General features: G+C 45.2%; 1 protein-coding gene across 1 annotated transcript in view; it reads right to left on the bottom strand.

Moving 5' to 3' along the window:
• Window positions 1-17,902, bottom strand: part of LOC119386441 (sorting nexin-4) — a 188,640-nt gene that overhangs the window by 5,174 nt on the left and 165,564 nt on the right. The window contains exon 9 of the mRNA XM_049413140.1: window positions 14,148-14,283. Within this exon, the coding sequence (XP_049269097.1) occupies window positions 14,148-14,283 (136 nt within the window). The remainder of the gene's footprint in view (window positions 1-14,147; window positions 14,284-17,902) is intronic.

Genomic DNA, 17,902 nt, shown 5'->3' with positions numbered 1-17,902 from the left:
GGCTCCGCGGTTACTACCTGTCCTAAGGAATTCCTTCACTAATTCCAGTGCCTCACTACCTATCGCAAAGAGCTGTTCTCTTTCAAGACTGTAGCTCATTTTGTGCATAACTTTAGTTTTCTGCATAGTATTAATTTTCAGACCTACCATTCTGTTTTCCTTGTCCAATTCAGTGATCATGAGTTGCAATTCATCCCAAGTTACTCATCAATGCAATGTCATCAATGAATCACAGGTTACTAAGGTACATTAAATCATATCCGAGCTCTTCCAATCTAGGGCCCTGAAAACCTTCTGTGGGCATGTGGTGAATGGCACTGGGGAGATCATGTCTCCCGGCCTTACACCCTTCATTGGAATTTTGTTGCGTCCTTTATGGAGGACTATGGTGTAGATTTCTTGCAGTATTTTTATCTGTATGGGTCATCGACACCCCAATACCGTAGTGCGTGCATGACTGCTGATATCTTGACCGAATCAAGTGCCTTCCTATAATCTATGAAGCATATATATATATATATATATATATATATATATATATATATATATATATATATATATATATATATATATATATATCAGGGTTGGTTATATTCCACAGATTTCTGTATCACCTGATTGATGGTGTGAATGATGTCTATTGTCGAGTAGCCTGTACGAAATCCTGAAAAATTGACAAGGAACTACTTAGCAGCCTCACAATTTTGTATTTGTGTCATGTTTTGTGAAAAGGTCTGCAATAAGTATAGTGAAGTGTGAGTACTTGGCGAGAAATTCATTTTTATGGACACAGAAAGCTTAATGAACTTTTTTTTTGTATCATTTTCAGGAAGACATTGATCATCATCATTTATTATCCCTTAAGGACCCTGGGTTGGGCATTACATAAGGGGGGGGGATATCGAAATATGCATACAAGGTCACATTTACAAAGGAAAAAGTCATGTTAGCTCTGTGCACTGCTACGAAACCGAAAATAAAAACAAAAATGACACATGCTAGCGTTTCCGCATGCGTTTGCAAAGTATTTGCATTGTGGTTTGACATGCACAAAACAGAGGAAAAAAAAAAGGAAACTAAGAACAAACAAACAAAGAAAACAAACATCATAGAACGTGTTTACAAAATGATAGATAGACTGGTTTTGTAAGCAGAATCTACAATAAGGAGTGGTTTCGTTATACATTGTTACGGAGTCGAGCACAGTGATATTATATAACTTTAGAGGCACAATATTTACGAAAGAATGAAGAATAAAAGGGTACAGTACAAAATATTTAATATACACTTGGAAAAAGGAGCAGCTTCAAAGTAAGCTTCCACTCTGGCAAAGCAGCAAAAGTTGCTCACCCACTGCTAGTGTACGAGACAGTGTATTGTGGGAACACTCCACTGTGCCTCACTGTACCCTATCTTGAACATTTCTTACATCTTACAGCATTTGGGCAAATACTGGGATTGATGCAGAGTGTTATGCATGGTACTGCGTGCAACCTTTCCAGTAGCATGTGCATTTGAAAATTTCGCATTGTTCAAAAGGACACTTAGTGGAACTGGCTTTATTCAGCAAACTTTATCCTAAAATGGACAGTTGGGCGAGCTGATGTGTATTCATTGTTAAAGAAAGTGCGAAAAAAAAACGCCACAGCACAGAGAAATGAGAATGAAAGGCACAGGACGATGCGCTACTAGCAACTGGAGTTTAATGCAAACCACAGAAAAATATACACACACAGTATGTAAAAACTACAAAATTAAAGAATCACACAGTTGTGGAAAGAGTAAAAACATGTCTAAAAAAGCCAAGCACATGTTAAACGTCAGTTGCTAGTACCGCGTCGTCCTGTCCCCTTCATTTCTACGTGTGTTGTGGTTTTGTTTTCCCGCTTTCTTTAACTATGAACTTAAGTACTGACTGCTTTACAGTCTCTGCAAGTGCATGGACAAATTTTATTCAACCTCATGGCATATCAAGTCCTAGGATCCAATGTACCAAGCCATCAGCCACTACTTATAGGAAATTTTTAATTTTGGGCACATGATTGCCTAACTTCAAATGGACCTTGAAGCCATAATGCTGGGCTTAATTTTCAATGTGGTAATTATGCATAAGCCATGAAGTGAGGAATTAAAGATGAAGAACTTTAAGTTGCAGATGGCACTAGCTGGCATGGATATATTGTAAACATAGATGTACTAATTATGCATAACATAAGTATTGGTACATTGTAGTCATGTGATAATGCCGACAAGTTCCCAAGCATAATTCCAGAAATTTACATTAGTTTTCAGATATCTGTAAGCAAATATGTGCAGCAATACATGAAGGCTGCATTGTCATATTGTGGGCATTGCTAAATGCTTTTATAAATTGTGGTAAGTGGATCTACAATCGATTTTAGACTTTTCTGCAGGAAACTCAACTGTATGATCATGTGCGACATGTTTTGATGCCATAGTGCAAACTAATGCAATAAAAACTAGAACATGCCTATCTACATGGTTGCATAATTGCAGGGTTTTGCAGCGCGCGAACATAGGAAAAAGGACAGAGTAGACAGAAAGTGCGCTGACTTCCAACTGACTTTATTTTCTGGGATTGCGGTTGCAATCCCCTCTTCGATCGATGCGCGATAAAGGCAAGGCACAGGGATTAGTTAACCTGCGAGATCATCGAAGCAGAAATAATTCACTCACTAGGTGAAAACTGCGTAAGCTCCCCATCAGTTTCATTATCACAGTTAGAACGTGAATACTTGGCCAGGCGTTAGGGCAATGGTGAATCCGTTCCACGTGCTTCGATTACAGTGGCTTTGATTAGGCTGTATGTTTGCTTTTTATCTTCCTTTTCGTCGCATATGTTTTGCCACTTTGCAAAATAAAGTCAGTTGGAAGTCAGCGCTCTTTCTGTCTACTCTGTCCTTTTTCCTATGTTCGCGCGCTGCAAAACCCTGCAATTATGAACACTAGCTAACTAGCCCAGGCCTCTACACTTATAAGCTACATGGTTGCATATTTCTCAAAAGTAAAGCTAGCCTTATTGTACTAATTTAGTTGCCTTCATGTGTAGGCTGACACCAAGTTCCTTGTGCATCCCATTTCTTTGGATTGTGCTTAGATAATGGAACTGTGAAGTGCACATATCAATAGGCATTATGAGGAGGTTTCACACACCACTTTCATGTTGCTTTACTGCTGTGAATTATATATAGTGCTTGAGCTGTACTGCATATGTTGTTCCATGTGTTCAGAATTGGGTGCAGGTTCTGTGCACAAAAATGAAAATATACATATGCTTACACTGACATGAGAACTGCTACTGTTTTGATTCCAATAAAATAGTGCAAACATTGTTTCTTGTATCAGTTGAGGTATGACTATTTGTCGTGCATGCAAATAGAAGAAATGAACTTTTGCATGCAATACACATTGGTGAAACACTGCTCGCTCAATGTAACGGCCTGTGTTTTATTACCAAACAAGTAGAACAGATGATTTACACATTAGAACACATTGTGGAAGAGAAATAGGTGACAGGCAGTTAGGCAACAAGTCATTGTGTTCTAATGTAGGTTGGGTGGTATTTCATGAATCGTAGCACAAATGAAGGTGCCTGTCGTATAAGTGAACTTCAACATAATGTGCAGGTGGACGAGGGAGTGCGCATATGACCAAGTTTTTCCAGTTTTGTACCTATTTCCTATAGTCCTCGTGTTTCTGTGTTATGTATGTAAAATTCTGAATTGTGAACAAGCCAACCTGTCTACTGCTGTGAATATAGTGTACTAGCAATTCAAACGAACCATTATTTTCTGGAGAACAGCTGTTTCATTGAGGACTGTAATACATATTTTTTTAACACGAAAGTGTTTTATGCCGGGGTCCACCACGGCTCCACTGACGTATTTCCACCACGAATATGACGTAAAATATAAGGACTAACAGTGGGCAAAGAAAAAAACCAGAAGAAAGAGTTCCATCACCGGGAATCGAACTTATGACCCCTTGCACAGGTGGTTTTAGAACAGCTCAGGCTGCCACTGGACGCGTGCAGCTCGCAGCAGAAATTACTAAAATTGCCCCACAGCATACGCCCATGGAATGCACATATGTTTGGCCAACTGAAGATACCTTTGTCACGCTGGTATCCACGAATTTCGGGCGAGCGAAGCATTGTTGATATATGGAGAAGCACTCAAGAGGGCACACATTTATCATTTTTATAACGGCACAACACAACGAACTGAAGAATTCGGAGCCGAAGGTGTTCACTTCGGCCTGCATGATGCCCCACAAATTATTTAGTGGCCTTACATAAGCTTAAACACAGGCCGATGGTGGCTCTTTGAAGACGACTGGAAGCAAAAGTGCTCTCAGTGAGTTGACAGTGGAATTCAGGTTGTATTATTTCGACCTTACCGCTGAATCCATCTTCGGGATATCTTTGACGTGAAGTGTATAAAAAGAATAATAGTGTTAAAACCCTCAGCTATAATCCAACCCTCATGGTTCACGAGGGGCCACTCTCCTGCCTGTTAATTAGGAACTTGCTTGCAACTCGATCTGTGCACACACTGATCAAGTCAGCACGAGAACGATGTCATAAGAACTCAACGCCACACACAAGTTTTGTAAGACTTGAGGCCAGTTATGGTATTCAAAACTAATCGAAACAAGCGAGGCACAAGAGGCTCGGCGATACCGAAAAGGCAGTGTGGCCAAATTGAGGTTACGCTCGAACGTGCACGGGTGCGCTGAGTTCAGCAGACGACAGTTGGCCTCTACCGGAAGTGAGTCATCTCTTTGAAAACTCGCAACAAAGCTTTTCCATATTTCAGTCTGTTTATTTAACTACAACAACTATTGTACACAGTGTCAACGGGAACAAGCGCATCTGATCCAAACACCGCTTTTGATTTATGTCGGCTATTGGCCAATAAGGATGCTATGTCTCTTGCGACGCGGCGAAGCAGATTCGTGATGTCAGCCGGCAGACTCCCCGCCCACCGACGAGAGTGAGAACCGGCCTCTGTTTGAAAAGAGGGCGCCTGATAACACAGCAACTTCGCGCTCCACTTGTAGCCTTTACACGGCGCGCACGACTGCAATATTTGGCTAAGCAGTTCATAGCCATGTCAGCTTTCCGCAGGATGTGTTTTACAACGAAAGCTGTTATGAGATCATTTCAGTGGCCGTTTTTGGCGCCGTAGTTGTCCGCCGCCGCCGGTGTCCGTAACCACTATCGCTCGAAATAAGAAAAAAAAAATAAGAAAAAGTTTCCAGGATGGAACAAGGTTCGAACCCGGGCCCTCTGCGTGGGAGCCCAGTATTCAACCTCTGAGCCATGCCGATGCTTGAAACTGCTTTGCAAAAAGACCCTATACAGGCTTCATATCGGGAAGGAAGCACATTAACATATGCAATATAGCGTGGTAGAAGAGTAAAATAAGCACCAAGTGTCGCACAACGCAAATTCCCTAACCAGGCGTCACACAATGCGAATTGAGCAACGAGTAGGTTGTTGAATGCGTCCAACCCATTACAAAGGGCTCAGCCATAATTATTCATCGTCATCAGGCAGAGCATCAACAAAGTGCGCATAATGCCTTACATGCGTTTAGCAGGTACCACGGCTCTCCGTAGAATGACGAAAAATGGCACAGTGCCTGCTACCCTACTTCTAAAAAAATAACAATGATTTATAGCGTAGTGGGTTCCTCGCAAGTGCACTTGTATTGGTTGCCAAGGAAGCCCATAAGCACATGATCCATTTTCTCGGGGTCTCAATAAAGTTCTTTGCCCCCCCCCCCCCCGCCCCCTCTCTTTCCCATGTCAACGTATGTTATACAGCATGGCGGGACAGGGAAATAGCGACCGGGCATCACCCAATGCAAATTACATAACTGGTGGGTCGTTTAGAGCTTCCAACCTATTACAAAAAGCTGACCCCTAATTCTTCATCGTCATCAGTTGCCGCTTCAACGAAGTGCACATAATGCCTTATAGACGTGCAGCTGGTGCCTCGCTTCTCCGCAGAATCACGAATATTGGCTTAGTAGGTGCTTCCCAACTACACAAAAATTGTTATTTATGGCGTAGTGGGTACCTTGCTAGTGTACTTGTATTAGTAGCCCCAAGAGAGCTTACAACGGGCTCTAGAAATGCCGCTCTTCCAGCTTTCGCTGTGACTGTGCTGCGGTTTCAGTGCAGGCCTGGCGTTTTTTTTTTTCAACAAGCCCAAGGGGTACTTCATGACCCCTGTCAATGTGAGTAGGAGCCAGTGCAGAGCTTGTTCTGAAACAACCACTTGATATTCACGCTAAAAATTGTCTATGGGATTACGAAAGCGGGAGGTCACATGAGGGCACCATCGCAATGCTTCATTGAATCCCGTTTGCTTGATACCTATATATGCCAAATGGCACGGAAGTCAGTCTTGCCGAAGCAAAAATTGCGTTATGCCACATGACACACCTTTTAGCTCAGTGCAGTTGTAAGGAATTCGTGAGGCCGCCCCCTTCCCAAACCTTCCATTATCGGACGGAATCTGTGCTGCCCCTACTCTGGATCCAGACCTGCTAGCGACAGCTTGCTGGGACCTGACTATAATCAAGCGCCACCTGCAGCACCACCAGTGCGCAGCTGCGACATCGTCATCTCGCCCAGAACGGATAAGACCCAGCATTGATCGGCATCACGGCAGTGGGCACGGAGGCGCGATGGAAGGAACAACCAAAGGCTTACGTACCTGTTTTTTCGTCCTACAGTACGCCGCTGTTTTCGCGGCCGGCGTATCGGCGGCTGGCCTCCGGGACAGCCTTGCGCTCTCGGACGGAATTCGTGAGGCCGCCCCCTTCCTGAACCTTCCATTATCGGACGGAATCTGTGCTGCCCCTACTCTGGATCCAGACCTGCTAGCGACAGCTTGCTGGGTCCTGACTATAATCAAGCGCCACCTGCAGCACCACCAGTGCGCAGCTGCGACATCAACGTCATCTCGCCCGGAACGGATAAGACCCAGCATTGATCGGCATCACGGCAGTGGGCACGGAGGCGCGATGGAAGGAACAACCAAAGGCTTACGTACCTGTTTTTTCGTCCTACAGGTTAGTTACCTCTCTAGACTGCCTTGTCGAAGTTTCAGATCGGATGAACCCTGTATTATTGTGCTTCCGTGCCCTGAAGCCGTTATATTGCCTTTTTGTTCTTTGTTACTACTTCTTTGTGGAGATGTAGAAACCAACCCGGGGCCTGATAATTTGGCAGAATTGGTGAAGACGATAAAGGATTTGAACGAGCGCACAAAGAGAATGGAATCGGCACAAACAACAATATTGAACACAGTATCTGTGTTAAAGGAAGAACAACGGTCTGTTTCAGAATCAATGAATGAAATAAAGGACAGGCTAGTGAAAGTTGAAAACCAAACCTCCGTTTTTGAGCATTGGCAACAAGAAATGAAAGAACTGCGCACCACTATAGAGCGCCTCGAAAAAGACACCGGTATTCTTCATTCGCGTCTTGATGACGCAGAAGATCGATCTAGGCGAGATAATCTTGTTTTTTATGTATTTCCGGACACCGCAGATGAAACTACTTCCGAATCAGAAAAAAAGATAATCAGTCTCCCGACTAATACTCTTAAAATTGACGTCACAGGTTCTGATATATGCCGAGCCCACAGAATAGGGCGCTACGACTCAACGAAAACTCGACCACTTATAGCAAAGTTTGAAACCTTTAAAACCAGGGAGCTGGTTTGTTCAAAACGAGGTTTGCTAAAGAGCACAGACATAGCAATGAGCGAAGATTCCTGCCAAACAACACGGAACATAAGAAAAAAATTACTAGAATACGGTACATCGAAGTCCACGTCATTCAAACTGCGATATAAAACACTGATTTTCGATGGCAAATCCTACGGGTACGACGAAACCAAGGACTGCGTTTTTGAAATACGTAGAAGAGAGCACACACGTGAACCCGAACGTAGCCGAACTCTTCGCTCAGGTCATAGGGTATTGCCAAGTTAGGGCCACCCGAGGGGAGGTGTCATAAACGAGTACAAGTGTTCGGTACTATTTACTAACATTCGTAGTTATTTTCCCAAGAAAGATGAATTCTGTGTTATTATTGATGACTATAACGCTGACATTATTGTGCTGACGGAAACATGGCTAAATAGCAAAATAACGAACTCCGAACTCTTTGAGTGTGAAAACCATTATACTGCTTACCGAAGTGATCGAACCAGCAGAATTGGTGGTGGCGTCTTGCTCGCTGTTAAAGAATCAATTAATTGTTCTCTTGTGCCAATCAACACGAATTTAGAACTTATCTGGTGTTGCCTTACAATAAGTTTTAAGAAAATAATATTGGGTGTCTGCTACAGATCCCCATCAAGTGACTTATCTTTTTGCGATGACCTTCACGATAGTTTAAATCTAATCACCATGCGTTTCCCTGGAGTTCAAATTATACTCTTAGGTGATTTTAATTTTCCCAATGTCGTGTGGTCTCACTCGCTCCCCTTTTCTAACCCCACAACGGGCGAAGCCAATCGGTTTGTTTCAGTTTGCTCTGATTTCGGCTTATCCCAGATAGTCAAACTTCCAACACGTGTAACACAAAAGAAATCGTCACTCCTCGATCTCATTCTAACATCATCAACTGATAATATTTCTACAGCAACACACATGCCCGGGCTGAGCAATCACGACGTCTTGCTCTTCACGATTACAACGCCTCATCAAAAGATCAAGCGAGAGCGGAAAAAGTTTCGAGATTACAAAAAAGCTAACTACGAAGCCATCAACAATGAACTCTGCTTGTTTCTGGACACTTTTTTACCTAATTATCTAGAACGCTCCGTCGAAACTAACTGGGTCATTTTTAAAAATAAAATCGGTGAGCTAACCACCAAATACGTTCCCCTTCGGACTGTCTACGCTAACAATAAATCGCCATGGTATAGCACATATTTGAATCGATTATCCAATAAGAAAAAACGCTTATTCCGCACAGCAAAGCTTTACGCAACACCCTCTCACTGGCTAGCATACAAAAATGCTGCAGGTTCGTATCTCAGAGCCCTAAAATCAGCCAAATCCTCCTTCCTTAATTGCACGCTTCCAAACTTACTGAAGGCTAACCCAAAACGCTTTTGGGAGATTGTCCGGGGAAATGCTCATAAAAATAGGATATCACTGCTGACAAGTTCTGGGGACCCTGTAGCTGAGCATTTGTGTTCTACTCTGCTCAACGTAACTTTTGCCTCGTCATTCTCAGCACCTAGCCTTCCTGATCCGATGCCTCCGATAAGTCCTACTGACTACCATTTAATGGATCCTATTGCTTTCAGCTCCACCGGTATCAAAGCCATCATTCACAAGCTAAAATCTAAAGCGTCATTTGGAGTAGACGAAATCAATACTATATTCTTAAAAAACACTGCCGAATACTGCTCAGTCATACTACAGCACATTTACTCACAATCGTACAATTCTAGCATCTTATCGTACGACTGAAAAACCGGTAGAGTAATTCCTATTCACAAATCAGGACCGTCCCCCGACCCACAGAATTACAGACCGATTTCCCTTACATCAGTGCCTTGCAAAGTTATAGAACATATAATTTACACACATCTGGTTAATTTTCTTGAAAATAACAACTTCTTCACAGCTATGCAGCATGGTTTTCGAAAAAATTTCTCCTGTGACACCCAACTCATCGCTTTCACTAATTTCCTTCATGCTAATCTAGATCACGGTTTTTTAACAGATTGTATATTTCTTGACTTTTCTAAAGCTTTTGACAAAGTGAACCATGCACTGCTTCTTCATAAACTAAGCGTTCTAAATATCGACTCAGCTGTAATTAATTGGATTCGCGCCTTTCTGACATCACGTGTTCAATTTGTAACCGCTAACGACGCTAACTCCTCATTGGTTCCTGTTGATTCCGGGGTCCCGCAAGGGTCTGTGCTTGGTCCATTGCTATTTCTAATCTATATTAATGACTTGCCTACTAATGTATCCTCTAAAATATGCCTGTTTGCAGACGATTGCGTCTTGTATAGAAAAGTGACTGATACCGCAGACATTTCACTAATTCAGGAAGATCTTAATAACATAACTAAGTGGTGTCGATTATGGCGGATGGAATTAAACGTTAAAAAATGTAAAAGTATGAGAATTTCCCGTTCTGAAGTAACATCCCCTATTTACACACTTAATAACATTCCTCTAGAATGCATAACAGCATACAAATACTTGGGTGTTCATATTACCAGTAACCTATCATGGAACACTCATATTGATCACATAACCAACAAGGCCACTGGCACATTAGGATACTTTCGCCGGAAGTTTTCGCAAGCACCATCATCACTAAAACTACTTCTGTACACAACTTTCATTCGTCCGAAGCTTGAGTATGCGTCGTCAGTATGGGACACCGGATATGAGCACCACATAAAATCACTAGAAAAGATACAAAATCACTCAGTCCGTTTCATTCTAAACAACTATCAAAGAACTGCGAGTGTTACTAACATGAAAGACATCCAACACCTTCCACCGCTATCACACCGCAGGAAACTCTCTCGTCTCTGTCTTTTCCATAAAATCTATTACCACAACTCATATTTACATTCCATATTCATTCAACCGCTGTCGTACATTTCATCACGCATCGATCACCGTCAAAAAGTAAACATTCCGCACAGCAACACCGTCGGTTTTTCACATTCATTTCTCCCCTCAACGACCAGAGATTGGAACAATCTACCTGCATCACTCACAAGCATAGCTAACACCAATAACTTCAAAATCGCACTACAGAGTTTCTTTTCAAGTTAGCATCGCTCAGTGCTTGTTTTACAGCTTTGATTGTTCTGTATGTTCTGGCTACGCTGCTCGAAATTTAGTTTTTACGAATGGCTACTTTTTTTGCGCATTATGTTTTCCATTGTAACTCTCTTAGCAGTGTAGTCAACGACCTCATCTTCTAACACTTTTGTGCCAATTAAATTAAGTGTCTCGGTTGATGTGTTATTCACCAGGCGTACCTTTAATTTTACTTTTGCCTTTGTTATTGTAACCGAAATTTGTTAAAAGTGTCATCGTGATAGTTCTATTTCTGTTTTGTACCTATAACCAAGTAGTTATTATGTGTTAACCTTTGCCCCTCCCCTCTTCAATGTACATTTGTACCCTGAGGGTATTTGAAATAAAAAAAAATAAAAATAAAGTACATCACAATAGTTCACCAGATGTTTGGCACCCGTTACTGTGAGTGATCATACTTGAACTGGTATAGCGCATTACGGGGAAGAAGAAACGACCGAGCGGACCGACACAAGAGGACAGATAGCGCTCTGTCCTCTTGTGTCAATCCGCTCGGCCGTTTCTTCTTCCCCGTAATGCGCTATACCAGTTCAAGTACAACGAACCAACTCATCCAATCTTCAACACTTGGGAGTGATCAGTCATCTGAATAAATATCTCAGCAAGGCCGCAATATTTCCATGGCGTAATTAAATCGGACTACTTTGGAACAGTGTAACTGCATTATTAAGTCATATCATATGCTTTGGTTCATGCGTCTTCAATTACTTTTGATTCACTGAACATTATTACGCAGCATTTCCTTGTTTTATAACAAGGAAACATGAGGAAACCTACCCATAACACATGAGCAAATGCATTTTTAGTTTGGATGAGTTCACTGGTGCGAGGACTAATGAAAATACATAGCCCGTGGATTACTTTACAGTGCAGACCACTTATAACGTAACCGCATATAGTGCAGGACCGGTTATAATGCGGCCTTTTTCGACTCCCGTTCACCCTCCCATAGAATCGCATGTATACGCATACCGCTTATTGTGCAGTCCCCCAAGATGAAATACCGTTTATAATGCGGTTGCGGGAAAATATTTCTGACAAACGGGGTAGCGAGTGCGGTTCTCAAAGGAGGTACGCCGCTGGGGAGGGAGCGACGAGGTCGTTACGAAGGGCGAGGGCACGCACAGTGAACGAACGAGGGGCGGAGGGAGGAAAAAGACCGCGGCAGCGCTATAGCAGCGCTGTGCGGGCTCGCCGAGTGGGGAAGGATGGTGGTTGCCTAGGCGACGGAGTAGCCTTTGCACCGGCGGCGGCGCTCCGCGGCCGCTTGCCGGCAGCGCGTTACGCGTGGAACGTACGATCGCGTCCTCATCAAGTGCGCTTTAAAGTAAGTTTCCTGTCGGGAAAAGCGTCGTCGTTATCACACTTGCTACAGATATCGCGTTTGCGACCTCGTCCGCAGATTGAAAAGTTTTGCGGCTTCATGACGCGAGCTTTCGCCTTTTCTGCCAGTGCGCGGACTTAAACGAGCTTGGCGTGCTTTTGTCGCCGTTGATCTCCTGGCCGCGAACACAAACTTCGTATCACGCGCGTTGTTCTTAAGTTAGTGCTTGAGTGCGATCTTTTCGACGTCCGATCTTCATGTTGTCTTGGACAAACTTCCCACGACAACATGCTGAACGGCACGCTAGGCCTAATCAGCGTTGGTTGCTTTTCGGTAGCGGTCGCGGGCGATAAAAGTTGCGGTTTGGTGCGGAATCAACGAAACTTTTTGCGATGGCTGCACTTGAAGGGAAGAGAATCATATAGTTAATGAAAACGAGGGCATGGTTGGCACATGCAACTCTCGAATTGTGGTTCCGGATTCGATTGCAATGTCTTGGACATCGCGTGCGCGCCCGTGAAATCGAACGATCGGTACCGCTCAGCACGTGAAATTTCGGTCGCGATTCGACATGGTTTTGTGTAATGCGCATACTTCGAGGTGGCCTGAAACGTAGTCGGCGAATTTCCGCGATGGCACTTTGTTTTGTTTGCTTTTTTCCCCCGTGTTCATTTCGTTGGCAATGCAGGTCTTTGGCGGTTAATTTTTGAACATTCGGACATTTAAGTGGTTGTAAGCGCCCCAAATCGCATATGTCGATTATCGGACACGCGAGGCTACGTGCTCAACACGTTTTGCGCAAGTGCAGCCTTTGAAGAAGGTTGTTTTGGTTATAGTGCGGTACCGCTTATAGTGCGGATATTCGCGACTCCGGCGACTTACGTTATAAGCGGTCTATACTGTACATGGTATCGAAATTACATGCTTGGCGCCTTGAATAAATTGACTGGCAGGTGTGGTGGTGGGGATTACCTGAGCAAGAATTACGCGGTTAAAACAAATTCAATCGTTGTCCGGTGAGTTGGGCCCTCCAAATCAACTGCTGCAACATTCCTTTGAGACGGAATGTCCTCAGAGACAAAATGTCCACTATTGCACATTCGTTCGACGTTCGTGCCGCAAGCATCTCTGTCTGTCAGCCAGAGAAGCTGCGAGCCGGTGGGCACGCATGCCTCCACTCTTGTCACGTCACTCGCACTGGCAATGAGGACAACATGCCGCTGCACGCTTTCCGCCAGTGTGCACGTACCTTACGGGCACTCTTTCATAGTTGCTTTTCTATGGGTGATCTACAGGTGAACTACAGGGAGTTCAAAGTACGAGTCTTCCCCCACCTCCACTATGTAATCAATATTGCTCATACTATTATCCTGCTTACACTGGGTTCATTATGAAAACAGCGCTGCAACACGAGGACAGAAAGAAAGAAACAACGAGACGGGCGCTGCTGTTGTTTCATTCTTTCTGTCCTCATGTTGCAGCACTGTTTTCATAATGAATTCAAACCAACTTGCCCAAATTTCTGTTCTCCTAAACTTTACATTGGGTTACATGCTTTCAAGTGCTGCTTCAGAAATTGGGGTAGTTGCAGTTTCTAGTGAAAAATACTCAGTAAGAGAGTGGGTTTAGAAAACATTTATTTGAAATGCACACGCCGGCCATAGCCGCACTTGAAAATTGCACATTTACGCTAGCCACATTAGAATTCCATTCTTTCTATTGAAATAAATGTTTTCACAGCAATAATAGAACAAACAAACAAGCAGCAGTCAAGCAGATGATTTGGGACTGAAAAATATTTGCTATGGCAGGAATTTTTTTGTAAAAGGTGAGGCAGCTCTTGTACTGCAAAATAAAACGCAATGCACCTCATTTTAAACAGGGCTGTTGAATGGCACCTGCGATTCACTCACTGCTTCTCACGTGTCATTGCTTGAATCTCAGTGTCCAGACTGTGCAGCTGCTGCTCCAGTGCCTGTGTCTTGTGCTCAGGTGTGGACGACGAGTGCAGCAGGCGTGACATAAGGCCCTGGCTGGCTACACCACTGGCTGCCTGTGACGGTGCAACCATCTGGCACTGGTTAAAACCATTTTGCAGAGCACAGATAGTGCTAACAAATTACGAGGCACTGCTACAAGTGTTGTCTGGAGAAGGTTCTTACTGGTTTTGACAAGTCACTCCACCAGATGAAACATTGTCATCAGCAACACAGTCAAACTTAACTACATCAACAAAACTTCATTTAGGCCTAGTTGGTACATATTCCAGAGGTAAAAGTAGCAGTGCAAACACACAACATGCCCCACCAGAAAAAAGACACAACACACACAAGCGCTGACTATCAACTGCTTTATTCCTTGATATGTCAATGCATATGTGGCGAAATGGTGTGGCACCGCTTCCGCGCCTGCGCGCCACATCGATGTGTCTAAGCATGAGCGCCAGCTATAAGGACACTCTCGCTGGACAGAAGCTACAAAAACTGTATGTGTACCGCTAATTGTATTAGTTGTTATGTCTTTCATGTGCAAGCATTAAAGCTATGCACTCCCACATCTGGTGACCCGGAAAACGAAGTATGCCACCATGGCCAACCAGGAAGCCCTTGCCGCTGTTCACCAAGTGATCAAGAAAAAACAGCAGCAACTTCAGGAACAGCAGCAGCACATCCAAAATGAACCGCACTCCCCTGACGATTCTGCACAGCACCGCTCGGGCCACGCCCCCCAACGCTTCGCTCCAGCGGTCGCTGCCAATGCAAGGTGCTGCCACTGCTGCGGCTGTGGCCGCCTCCGACACGGACCTCTATCGCGTCGTTGACAAGCTCCCACCGTTTCGGTCAGAGTCACTTGAGGTGTGGTTCGCTCAAGTCGAGGTGCTGCTTTCCCTGGCATGTATCACCCAGGACCGGACGCGCTACGACTATGTTGTCGCCCATCTAGACTCCTGCTACGCCACTGAACTTTGCGACATACTCGCAAGTCCTCCGGCTGACGACTGTTACCTGCAACTGAAGAGGGAACTGATACAACGGCTTTCACCTTCAGAATACGGGAAAGTGCATGAACTCCTCCAGCACGAAGAGCTCGGTGACCGCAAGCCATCACAGCTCCTGCGCTATATGCGTGCCCTCGTGGGCAGCACGCCGGTTGACGACTCCCTCCTCCGAAACATCTGGCTTCAGTGTCTACCCTCACACGCACAGGACATCCTCCAGGTGCAGCCGAATCTACTGCTGGACTAGCTCGCCCACATCGCGGACCGAGTCGTCGAAGTCTCTCTATCATCGCTGCCTCCCACCGTCCATGCAATCCATGCCATCAGCGTCCCACAGCCCACCCCTGAGCTCACATGCCGTATTGACAAAATCACCCGTCAGCTGGACTCTATTCAAAGGCACCTTGATCAACGCCCAAGGTTGCGTTCCCGAAAATGCCCTCAAAGCCAAGACCGCAATGCCGATTCATCGCGTGGAAACGATAACGGCTGCTGCTACTACCATTGTCACTTCGGTGAGAAGGCCTGGAAATGTCAACCACCCTGCTTAGCCGGACGCCAGGGAAACTTCAACGGCAGCCGTAGAGACGGCCGTGAGCTGCCAACTTAGAGGACATTGCATTTTTTGTCACCGACCAAGTCACTAAGCGACGGTTCCTCACTGTGGTTCCCACATCTGCTGCTTTCCCCGAGCCTTCCTGCACGACAAGCATCCTTGCATGTCCTTTGAGCTCAGTGCAGTGAATCACTCGAGCATTAGGCAGTTTTAGAATAACATACGCTAGGTTAGCGGTCCTTGCGGTCGCCCGCTATTTCCGTGACTTAACGGGGGCCCGTAAAAGGTTAGCGTACGACGCATGCGCAGTGGCAACAAACGCTAACGCAAAGCTTTGCGTAGGCTGTTCTAAAGCTCTCTATTAGAGCTTTAGAACAGCCTACGGCTTGCTCCACTTTAACATCAACCTTAAAAATCTACGTTGCAAATTCCCATTTAATTTCGTCATCGCCAACGTTGCAGAGCCAATCATTGGGTCCGACCTCCGGTATGACCGACTTATTGACGCAACAACAGGCCTCTCTGTGCCAGACCAACGTACGACCACTCAACAGCGACCACCCAACCTAGCGTTAACACACTTGCTGTTAAAGTCAATCGCCGTACCATGCCCTTCTCGCAGAATTTCCCGACCTTACTCGACTTAGTGGGCGTTCCCAAGAGGCGCGCCACTTGACCGTGCATCCGTACTACACCCCCCCCCTGATTTCTTGCCACGCCCCTTTCCCTAGCTCTGGATCACCTGCGAATCACCCAAGCCGAGTCTGAACCCATGCTCTGCGAAGGTATTGCCTGTCGCTCGGAGGGACCTTAAGCCTCACCGCTTCATTTAGTAGCAAAGACCGATGGCTGGTGGCCCTGTGGAGATTATCATGCACACAACGTCCGCACCATCCCTGACAGGTACCCCGTCCGTTAAATACAAAATTTTGCCCATCAATTACATGGTGGCACCATCTTCTCAGTTGGTGACCTGGTAAAGGTCTACACGCAAATTTCTGTCAACCTGAATGACGTCCCAAAGACCGCGATTATCACGCCCTTTAGCTTATTCGAATTCCCTTTCATGAGTTTTGGCCTCTGCAATGTGGGACGAACCTTCCAACGCTTCATCAACGACGACGTCTGCGGCTTAGACTTCTGTTTTGTCTGCCTAGACAACATTCTGGTCTTCTCTCCCAACGAAAAGGATCACCACCGACACCAACTTTTCCAGTGTCTCGACGTCCACGGCTTGCTCATAAACGTCCAGAAGAGCACACTCGGCACACCCGTCGTCACGTTTCTGGGCCATCAAATCTCTTCAGAAGGAACTACACCCTTGCCTGACCGCATCCTGGCCCTTAAAAATTATGCGTGGCCTGTCACAGTGAAAGACCTCCACCATTTCCGGGGCATGCTCAACTTTTACAGGCGCTTCATGCCTAAAGCGGCCACATATCTCAAGCCCCTCTCCATGACGCGTTAGCTGGTCTATGAGGCAACCACCCTGTTACTTGGACACCACTTTTAACACAAACATTTGAAGACTGCAAAACTGCCCTCTGCAATGCCACTTTGCTCTCCTATCCCAATCCAGAGTCTCCCTTGGGCCTCTTCACAGATGACTCAAGCACCGCCGTTGGAGTCTCGGATGCAGCGCGTGGGCAAAAACTGGTGCCCATTGGTGTTCTTTTGGAAGAAACTCTCTAGCCCAATGACGCCCTCGTCTTCTGGCATCATCACCGATGCATCTTTGGCCCCTGTGGAGACGACCTGGCCAGCCTACTACTGAGAGCTTCTTGCCATTTACGTAGCGGTCCAACACTTTCGCCACATCCTTGAGGCACAACACTGCACCATCTACACCGAGCACAAACCTATCATTTATGCCTTCTCCCCATGCCGCGAAAAACTTTCACCAGTCCAGCAAAACCAACTGTCCTTTATCGCTCAGTTTACCACTGACATTCAACACATCAGCTGAAAGGATAATGTGGTCGTTGATGCCCTCTCCTGTGTCTCTACAGTTGAGCTGCCACCCGTTACGACTGATGCCCTCGCGGTCGCTCGGAAAATGGGCGCCTAACTCCAGCAGCTCCTCGAGGATGGCTCTTCTCTTCAGCTTCAACAAG

This window comes from Rhipicephalus sanguineus, chromosome 3 (assembly GCF_013339695.2).
Source record: "Rhipicephalus sanguineus isolate Rsan-2018 chromosome 3, BIME_Rsan_1.4, whole genome shotgun sequence".
In the NCBI taxonomy this organism is placed as follows: Eukaryota; Metazoa; Arthropoda; class Arachnida; order Ixodida; family Ixodidae; genus Rhipicephalus; species Rhipicephalus sanguineus.
This window is presented reverse-complemented; position numbering and strand designations above follow the sequence as displayed.